The 11,056-nt window shown below is 40.1% G+C and overlaps 1 protein-coding gene across 1 annotated transcript; it reads left to right on the top strand.

Annotated features, from left to right (window-relative positions):
• Window positions 1-1,952: 1,952 nt before the first annotated feature.
• lrit3a (info leucine-rich repeat, immunoglobulin-like and transmembrane domains 3a) lies at window positions 1,953-7,700 on the top strand (the record flags this gene model as incomplete). The annotated part of the gene is made up of 4 exons (XM_079167837.1): window positions 1,953-2,068; window positions 3,092-3,558; window positions 6,228-6,533; window positions 6,676-7,700. 4 exons carry the CDS (start codon window positions 1,953-1,955, stop codon window positions 7,698-7,700), a joined length of 1,914 nt encoding a protein of 637 aa, XP_079023963.1.
• Between the last annotated feature and the right edge of the window lie 3,356 nt (window positions 7,701-11,056).

Below are 11,056 nucleotides of genomic sequence, written 5' to 3'. Positions count from 1 at the left end.
CATCTATCCGTCCCAAACCGAAAAGAAACCCTGACAGTTGTTGGTGTAATGGCACTCCTTGGTGAATTGTCAGATGTGAGAAAAGTGTGTGTCACAGTAATTTTGTCCATGACAGTAGCTTTATTGCTTACACATCCTGATGCCATACCACTACAAAAGGTGGCCCGTCGGTTCATTGCCTGGCAAAATTTGTTTTTTGTCGGTATTCCTAAAAGCTAGTTTCATGCACTTATTTGACCATTTCTGTGCTCTCTCTAGATGTAAGTGCATTGGTGTTCAACTCAAAGTTGGATAACTGTACTGTTAGTAAAGACTGTGAATTTAGATGTTTTTCGTGGCATGGACATGCATTAATATAGTCTTATTGACTCAAAAGTTTCTTTATTTCACTTCTTCATTTTCACACTTTTGACTGTCTTGCTGGATCAACCCTTTGTTTATATGTGCAGTAATAAACCTCCCACGCTTACCGCGTTATGCTACTGATATTAGAGACTGTAGTCTTTGAGTTGTGTCTATTTAGTTTGTGATGAGCTCTCAACCATGTCTTAAAACTAATACTTGTACCAACATTGCTTACTCTGTAATCTGAAAAAATGCTTTCAGCTTTCTCCTCGTATTAGTCTTTTGTACTTTCACTACGAATGCTTAGTAGCAGGCTTTAAATTGAATATGTTTTGTACATTCATGTGCCAACAGCTTGAAGTGGCTTATTTGACCTGTATGATCAAATTTGCTTGCATTAATAAAATTCACTTGTGTACTTGTTAATAAATACTTTTCGTGTCTTGTGTCCATTTTGTTTCGATGGGCAGGTTAAAAGGATTTTGCAGTCCTGCTGGTAGTATTACGGATTTTTAATAGCTACCGTATGAGCCCAAAAAAAAAAATCACTGTTCAGGTGAGTCGTCAAATATCGTCAGGCAGGATTAGATTGTTGAGAGATGTATTGCTTTTTTAAGAAAAGAAAGGAAATGAATGTTCATGACCAGGAGATGTGCTCAGTACTACCTCATACCACTAGATGTCTCCCTTTGCTCTTAGTCGTTCCAAATACAGAGTTGGGAGCCAGAAGTTGAGAGTCCAGTCCACAGTATTCCATCTGCATGAGTGAGATAATGAGGCACTCATTCAACCAACCCTTTCAAAATGAGCTAGGAGCGAGAGCTGTGTGCGCCAGTGTTAAACCAGCGTGTGCACAAAAATATGAACGTGATACAACTACCGTGGATCTGTCATCGGCAGGCAGGTTTGAGTTTGGCCCCCTATCCTAAATCACTGGTGCACCCAGTCAGGTAATAAATCCCATCCAAGATTGCACTTTGCACCCTAGTGCCAGACGGAACACACTCACACGTCCTACATATGGCCTCCAGCCCAATAATACATTTAAGAAATGTCTCGAGCGTCAGAGGAACCTACGTTGGAATGCACAAAAACACCGCGGATCAGTACAGTCACAGCCACGGCTTATTATAGTGATTGGATATAAGTAAACACGGCCAAGCTGAACATAGTGTGATATTAAAAATGTTGCATGTGACATATGTGAGTTACATTTACATAAGCAATGGTGAGGCTGGGAACTGAATGGATTAACAAAGGCGTGGCTGATCACCTGATGGGAAACCTCTCCAGAATTAGCTGATTAGCGTCATGTCCAAATGAGCGGTACTGGCCTGTCACCTAGCTTAGGTGACCCTGTCAAGCCCAAGAAATCCTCCACTAATCTACCACTCTCCCCACCCCCACGCAGTCAATCTGACAGGTGACCTGTACTGTAATTAGGTCCTCAGCCTGTTGCATCCTATGGACTTCCAAAGCTCTTTCCAATATTCTCCATTTGTTTTGTTTTTCTGGGAAGAATATTTCTTCAGGTTTTCAATGAATGCCGATGTCTTTTTTCCTGATCTTTTCTCAATGTGAGAACTGTGGGTGCGTTCGCTGAAACCATGCGTCGACTTCTCTACGTGCATGTATTCGTATGCTGCCTCGGTATGGCTCATCCCTTCTGTCCATCCCAGTGCACCTGTGTCTTCCATGGACGTACCGATGGGACAGGAAGCAGGTAAATTGTACTTTGATTGTGCTCTCACGTACACACACTTGCAATTTGGAAAAAGAAAATGGAAGAAAATGTCATGTTAGTCGTTTAAAAATGTGTAAAAGTTAGCATAATTAGTTTGCCTTCTCTATACCTTCACTTACAAATACAAAAGATCCGTCCATACATTGAATGAGCACAACTTTAAGTACGGCCGGACTCAGACCACCTGGTGTGTGATCTGTGTTAAATCAACGGAAAGTAAAGAGGAAGCACTTAAAGATTTATATTAACATGTTTAGTGAGGAGCACAACGCTAAAACCTTTTCAGCCATCAAGTCTCCATCAGTGTGTGTAAACTGTTTTTTTTATTTATTGTTATCCCATTTGGATAAGCAAGAAATAGCAAAAACGCAGAGCCATTGTACTGTACCTTCGAACTCTGTATCTAAAGTCAAAACATGTACTGTGAAGATAAAGATATATAGATAATATATCACAATGCACCACGGTACAATTTGTACAGGTTGTACTGTCCTGTATTGACATAATGCATGTTCCCTGGCATGGCGCCAACCCGTTTATCCTTGAGAACGATCTAATGGCCACCTGCATAATCAGTCTGATTAGTGCTGAACCCTATTCCACAATGCATCCATCTCGCTGCCGTCGAATTTGGGCGACAAAGAACGGACAAGGTTAATCCTTAATGTTTGGTCCAACATAAAAGGAGAGAAAATGCTAAATAGCACAGTGAGAAGTTTGATTGAGTCACAAAATAGATGACAATAAAAAAGGTATATCAACACATGTTCTGGTACAGGACTATTGACACGATCATCATCGCCACCAAAAGCTGAAAGTAATAACTGGTAATCATGTAATGCTGATTAAATTCTTTTATTGAAAGCTATTAAATTAAATGATTCTCTTGTACAAAGACCTTTATCCATGACTATAATTGATCCACCCTCTCTGTATGTTATGTTATCTGGCCATATATGTTCAAACCATTTAACCCATACACCTTTCTTTATCATTCTTCAGGTCCGTGCTCTGCAATGATCCAGACATGTCTGATGTCCCTGTCAACGTCCCTGTGGATACGGTCAAACTTCGGATTGAGAAAACCATGGTGCGGCGAATCCCAACGGAAGCTTTTTACTACCTGGTGGACCTGCGGTACCTGTGGATTACTTACAATTCCGTCAGCTCAGTGGATACTGCAAGTTTCTACAACCTCAAAGTGCTCCACGAGCTGAGGCTGGATGGGAATATGATCTCTGTTTTCCCTTGGGAGTCTCTAAAAGAGATGCCCAGGCTGAAGACACTGGATCTACACAACAACAGAATCACTAATGTTCCGAATGAGGCAATACCCTACCTCCTCAACATCACCTACTTGGATTTATCCAGCAACAAATTAGCCACCCTGCCCTCGGATCTCATGGATATCTGGCCCCCCTTCAATGGAGCACCTATCTCCACTAATGTCTCCCAGAAAGTTGTGTTAGGTAAGGGTAGAAAGGTTGTGCCCGGCTTAGTTCTATAACACATAGAACACACAGCAGGATACCTTTGGAGTTGTTTGTGATTACCTCAGGAACCTCTTTCCATCGCTTGTTCGTCCAGCCAGACTAACTGACTCAAACCTGTCTTGGCAGCGACTGCCAAAACACACTCAAATCAGATTATTCTAAGTAGTGGGAGAGCTGACGCTCAACGCACTCGATCAGGTTATTGTCCTAATTAACTGTTGAATATTTAACACACTGCCTCTTGGCGATCCAAGCCAGGGTCAACTTCAGCTGAACAAATTAGGAAAAAAAACAAAGTACAGCAAGTGCACGGTTCCCCACATTGCATATTCTTAGCCCAGGGCTCTTAGTTCGAGGCTAACAGTTTATCCTGGGAAAGCCTTTCTCACACACACACAGACAGATTTTCAGGGGATAGCCCCACAAAACTGTTTAAGGACTGTGCCAGTGTGAAAGCTTTCTTCTCCCCAGGCCACAGCTCTCTTAAGGGCAGTGTGCAAAGCCCTTGTATAGTAGATGTATATTGCTCATGCAAGGATGGCCTGTGATATTTTCCAGTGATCAAACATTTATCACAATTTATGATACTCCCACTGTTGGTTGCTTCATTGACATTTTGAAAACCCCAGAAGTCCAGGATTAAGTGTCATAGTTCTCTCTAGCTGAAGTCAATTACAGTGCCAAGATTACACTTATGCTAATTGTACTTTTAATGACATTTTGAAAACCATTGTAGTCACTAACTGGAAATGACAGTATCTACAGCATGACTGAGTTACATTTGCATTATATGCAGGATAGCTTAATGTGCAAGACACTGGTTGAATGCTCTCAGAAAAAAAAGCTCTGCTCATAATGAATAGGGCTTGCTTTAGTAGTAAAGAAGTGCTAAGAGTGTACTTAAGCAACTAAAATTAACTACTACGTAATGATGCAGTGAAGAGTACACAATAAATGGTATTGCCCAGTTTATTCACAGTCAATAATTGCTTTAAACTACATTACAGTTACAGAGTACATAGTTTAATTTTCCAGACAAGACAACTTTATCAGTAGTTATGTGACAGTTACAAAAACCTTCTGTGCATTCCTAAAAACTGTAGTGATTATTGAAAGGAACGGATTTCAACGGGCAACTGGTAGCGATATGTCAGCATACAAGTACAGTAAAATGGATTCTGATCAAGCTAATAGATTAGGGAGTGCTACAACTGCCAGCAATAATCTCTGTTTGTTCTTTTGCACAAGATTATGAAATTGTCAGTTAAGGGAGGGGCAAGAAGGGAGGAAATATACAGGTGGCATTTTTTGAGTGTTTGTTTTAAAGCAGGGCGGACTGGAAAAGAAGGTTCGTTTAAGAGCAGTAAAACAATTACTTAGGGGCTTTTTATTCATCTATTTCCTATAGTCTAATCTTTGACACTCCCTTGCTGTGAAAAAAATATAAACTTGTTGTAGAGTGAAACCAAAAAAATGTAGTCTTATTATAATTTCTCTAGCATTTCAATCCATTTTCAGTATTTCTTGTCAAACTCTTATCGAAATCGTCTTTTTGTACTTTCATGTAACTGAATGTAAGCAAGTGATTTAATTATAGATTCTACCGACCTAGCATTTACAAAACTGTTTATTTGTTCACTATATCTGTGTTGCATGTACTGTACCGTGGGAGGGATATTGTTAATAGGCTGTATAAGAGCAGGCTAGCTTATCCGTGCTCTGGTGTAGCTGAAGGACAAAGGATTAGGCCATACGGAGAGTAAACAGTCCGTGCACAGACAGACGACAGCTTCTTTAACATTCCCTCACATCATTTCATGTTCGTATTATAAATGAGGTATATTTCCATTTTTAGAGGTATATTTACTGTTTTTAATTATGTATTTATACATTATGATTATTTTAAAATACAGAACATTAAAATATGGTTTGGATTTGAAACCAGAATATCAGGGACTTTGAGACATGGATTATAAAGTGATGAGGTGGCATATATGCCAAGAGAAAAGCTAATGGAAAAAGTAGGTTGCCAAAAACTCGAAGGGAGGCCAGAGCCAGCTTAAGGTACTTTGCTACTGTTAAGACAAACTAATTAGGTTAAAGGGCTTTAATATGAACCAGTACATGTGCTTAACTATTGTGTGCAGCAGGTGTTTACAGCAATTTGTAAGGGAGTAGGTATAGGTTCACTTGCAACATGCAACCAAATGGTGACCGCCATTTGCTTGGTACAGAATGGGGATTAGTTCACTTTGAGTATATTATTCGCCATTACGTTATTTTTGGTTTGGTCTTTTTGTGCCCTACATATACATTTACCATTGAGACTATTATTGCTATTCTACAGGTTAGCTATGTCATCCATGGAATAAAGCAACACTTGCAGAGTCTTAAAAGTCATTGTTATACATTTTAAGTGGCTTTTTCTCCTAACATGACTTCATAGCACCAAAATCATTGCAGCTGTTGTCTGAATGTCAATAAGCCATAGTGCAACAGAATTCAATGCCATCTGTGTCCTCTATTCTTTCAATTATGATCAACAAAATGCTTCAAAGAAATGCATATTATTGAAATGGATGTTGTTTAACACTGCACTGGTACAGCGATCTGATCTTAATTTGTCTTATCTATTTCATCTTCAGGCCTCCAAGATAACCCCTGGTTCTGTGACTGCAAAATCTCCAAGCTGATTGAGCTTTCCAAAATGTCTGGCACACTAGTGGTTTTGATGGACCTACTCCTGGCCTGCAGTGGACCAGAGAATCTGGCCGGTGTCCCTTTTCAGCGCGCTGAACTTGACAATTGTGTGAAGCCATCAGTCATGACTTCGGCAACCAAGATCACATCTCCTTTGGGCAGTAATGTCCTCCTGCGCTGTGACGCCACAGGGTTTCCAACACCAACTCTTTATTGGGCTAAGTCAGATGGCTCACTAGTCAACAACACAGGTACAATATGCATTCTTATTAAAGTATAGGCATTAAGGAAGAAACAATGCTGTTTTCAGAGTCACACAGTCATAATCCATTGGAAAAGCACTTCAAGACTTGGCATCCTTGTTTACTTTTGTGTTCTTGTTCCCCTCTACAGTCCAGGAGTCCCCTGGAGAAGGCGTCAGATGGTCCATCATGAGCTTGCATGGAATATTACACAAAGACGCCGGGAACTACAGCTGCAAAGCTAAGAATGTTGCTGGCAAAGCAGACGCCACCATTTCTATCTCGGTTGCTGGTGCCATCAGTACCACCATCCTTCCACCGGGGCCTAGCATCGAAACCGAACCGACTAGCCAAAGCACAACATTTACTCCCCCAACAGACACTCCCACCTCGTCCATCACCACCTCCACAATTCTCCCAAGAACGTCGACAGCTGTCGTCCCTAAGAAGACGAAAACTACCACCATCAGCACCAGTTTACAGAAAGGCCCTTTAAAACAAGCAAAAACCCAGCAGGAAGGTAATGGGAGAATGCTCGCAGCAGATGAAAAGAGCAAGAAAAGTGATGCATCACAGTCTGTCACAGACCTCAAGATTGTAGAGGAAACACTTGACACTGCAGTGTTGCTCTGGACAGCAGATGGGTTACCAAATAATGCCCCACTAACGGTGGTATACTCACCCTATGATGAGGATGACATCAAAAGGACATTGGAGACTAATGCTGGCAGAAGAAAAGTGCTCCTCGAGGGACTGTCATCTGGGATGAGGTACTCGGTTTGCCTCGTAGCAACAGGTAGTGCTGCTGGAAAAGATCCTTGCATTGACTTCTACACGTTGGCCGATGTAGAGGATCAAAGCCCGCTTTTCATCATCATAAGCGGCATTGCTTGTGCTTTGGTTGTGTCTCTCATCGCACTGTTGGTCTACAAGATTCTCGCTCTATTCTGCACGGGACAGAGCACAGCATCGGATGTAGAGGAGCTTGAAAAAGACAGCTATGTCAATTTTGAGACAATTTCAATGAAACAAAGGACCTTGAACTCTCATCCAGCTGAGTTTTGGGCAAGGAGAGCAACTAATGACTCAGAGCAAATGCTGCTGTGCTCCAGGTCAAGTATTGACTCTCAGATGACCTATAAGAGTGACAGTTCCCGCTCAGAGTATCTCTGCTGATGCCAGGAATCCAAGAAACACCCTGCTAGTAAGTCATTTTATGAAATACGCTTTATATGCCTTTTATAACACTGATTAACTATGAAATCGTTCATAAATCTGTATACATATCTGTTTGTTTCACACAGTGGGGCTGTAAAGATATCATTTGCAGTATTGAACACATTTATTCTGCATTTTCCATCAACTACTAATCTATAGAGATTGATATAATGATTTATAAAAGTGTAGGTAACATGAAAACATTCCCTGGAGGTTATTTGGGAGTTCAAAAGAGGAGTTAAAAGCCCAATTAGGTCAGTCAATGACTAAATGTCCTGTCCTTATTTATTATGGAGCCTTATATTTGATAAAGACTGTTTGAATGCTCGTCACTACAGTACGGCATCTTTGTTGGACTTATTTAATGTATTAAAAGGACCATACAAAGAGCCTGTCCGTCAGCTGTGTGTGGCCTTTTATGCTGTACCCAATGCCAAAGTTTAAGTGTCAGATATGAATACCATGTGGTGGTGTCAAAGAAGACCCCTTATCCACTTCCCATCACATTTACAACATTATTGTTACTTTAAGCATGAAGCTGATTGTTGCCTTAATGGACAACAAAGTATGTTCATTGTGTTTGATAGAATATGTGTCTCGTCTGATAAACATCAGACATAAACTTTATGTGTACATTTGTCTATAAATGGAGTTGTACATTTGTTTTTAATAAACTGAACTGAAATTGTTAAATGATGCGTGTGTGTTGTGCTATCTGTGTTATCGGAGTAGACAGGTGCATTTATTTTGATGGGCATTTATTTGTATATTTGATAGAAAGCCACTAGTACACACATTACTCTCCCTCTCTAATTTACCAGCAATATTCTGACGCAATCAAAATGGATACATTTGCCATATTTCAAAGACTAACGCATTGTATTAAATACTATATAGATGTCAAAAACACCACAAGAAACACCACTCCTCTGTGGCGCCATAGAATTCTATATGAACATTTAAAATCAATGCTATTTTGAATTTGGCAGAATTTGTTTCTCCGATAATCTCTCACTTTTACATCAGCAACAGATTGTGTGCTCTCTCTGGGCTTCACCAGTTGAAACTAAATCCCAGTGTTACGATACAAACTGCACTCCCTGTACTGTACACAGTAGTACCCTCATCACGCTATCCTCATCATATACTGTCTTCGTGTGGACTGTACAGTCTATGTTCATGTGTATGATGCTGTCGCTTGGGCTAAGACACAAACACACAAAGAAGAAAAGAGTGCTTGAAAAGGCTGCATATCATCAATTATAACACAATTCTTCATATAGAAGCAAACAAATTGAGCTACGCGTACATTTCACACGTCTCAGTTATGAACCGGAGAAGATCAATGGGTCACAGTTGTCACGCTCTCTGAGCATCTGAACAGGCGTTGCCGTAAATCCTGCTAAGATGATGGGTGGATGTTTCCATGGATACCACTGTGCCCGTAGTACTAAGTAATCTCTAACAACAGCTGTGTTGTTATCATGGCAACAAACAGGCTGTTTGGACAAACAGAATGAACGGATAGTAGACACGAGCTGTTGATGATCAACTATAAATGAATAGACAGACAGACGGAAAGACAGACCGGTAGGTAGGTAGGTGGATGGATGGATAGATAGGTAGATAGATAGCCCTCAGAGGCACGAGGGCTATGAGGATAGAGAGAGGGAAGAGAGAGACAGACAGAACAGATCAATCCATTGTGCTGTGTAGGAAAAATACAAAAAAATAGATATAGTGTATATGTAGGGGAGAGGATGAGTTCAGGAGTCTCACAGCCAGAGGAAAGAAGCTGTTTTGATGTCTGGTGGTACCAAGTTTATAGGAAACCTCGAATCTCGAAGTAAAAGAAAAACAGCTATAATTCTTGTCACTTTCATATTAACACGTTTGACTGCACACCGACTGTAGTAATAGCCCAAGGCAGTCGCCCAAATGTCAAAGACAAGACACAATCCTCCTGCTGGAGACTGAGGTAGAATTTTCATTGTAAAAGTAAGGAACATTTCACACACTTCTGCATCACACTCTACTGAACTAACACTTTTCCAAAAAGCAACAAGTCACAATAAGTATTGAAAGTGAAAAATTGCGATACAATTTAAAATGTGAAAATTGAAATTACGAACCACCTTGATTATGCCTCATGCAACGTAAACAAACTGCCAAAAACATGTATTTTCATGTGCCTATGATTTTCTTTCATATTTGCTTAATTACTACTTTGTATAGTTGTTGTTATCTCTTATTCATACTTTAAACATAGATGTTCCATTTTGTTTTTATTTATATGAAGCACACTTAATTGCCCCTGTATGAAATGTGCTATAGAAATCAACTTGCTGTTGATATTTGAAAATGCTAATTCTGTCTCTATTTGTTTGATCCAGTTCAGCTTTTGTGTCCGAATGTAAAAATAAACAGACTATGACGGAACAAATACTAAACTTTTGACTGAAGTCCATCTGCAGACGGAGCGCTGCCTCCCATGAATCCATTTCCTCTTTAATTGTGAAACAGTTGCCGCCGGGCTGTGATTCCATGAAAGCAAATCCCGAGGGCAACTGGAAGTGAGATACTTCACTTCTCTGGAGGCTTTACGTTGGCACCACAAATTTCCTGGCAACCACGGCTTGGCGCCATTATAGCAGCCCAGTGGAAAATTGGCAACATGCAAGTAGTGACAGAATATAGAACAACAAGGATAAGATATCGTATTGCTGCGATTGATGAAGCATTTTGTAACATCAGAGATAAATGAGACTGATGTTGGAAGCAAATTTGCTGTCAGCATGATGTTAATGTGAAACAATGTGCTTATCCTGAGCCCTTTAAAGCCACAGGTCAAGCACAAAGCCATTGCAGCTTGATACGTCAGTGCAGTCAAACCTGCAATCCAAAAACTTTTTACTCATTCAAGTTACTGCAAACAGTATGGTGCACCGACAGAAAGGTTGCATTTGTGAAGTATATTCACCTGGTTTTGTTGACAATAAACGTGGCAAAAATATCCAAATAAACAGGCGAGTATAATAATAACAGAAATACAGTATATTATTTTCTGAAATAACTAAAAAAAATGGAATTGGTACGGACACATGCTACCTGACAAACTTAACAAAATGAAGACATTTTTACAGGAATACTAAAATATACTTTTTTAAATATAAACCACAGGCTTTAGGCAGCAGACATTGTTAGCACGAGTGACGATTTGGCAGCATGGCATTATTCAAATTTAGGAGTTTTGTCTATATAATGCTTTGTATTGTAACTGCTTGAAGGTGACTCACCCAGCTGAAACTAAGGAC

Source organism: Pholis gunnellus, assembly GCF_910591455.1.
Source record: "Pholis gunnellus genome assembly, chromosome: 10".
NCBI classification, from domain to species: Eukaryota; Metazoa; Chordata; class Actinopteri; order Perciformes; family Pholidae; genus Pholis; species Pholis gunnellus.
The sequence above is the reverse complement of the archived record's forward strand: the minus strand, read 5'-3'. Positions and strand labels throughout refer to the sequence as shown.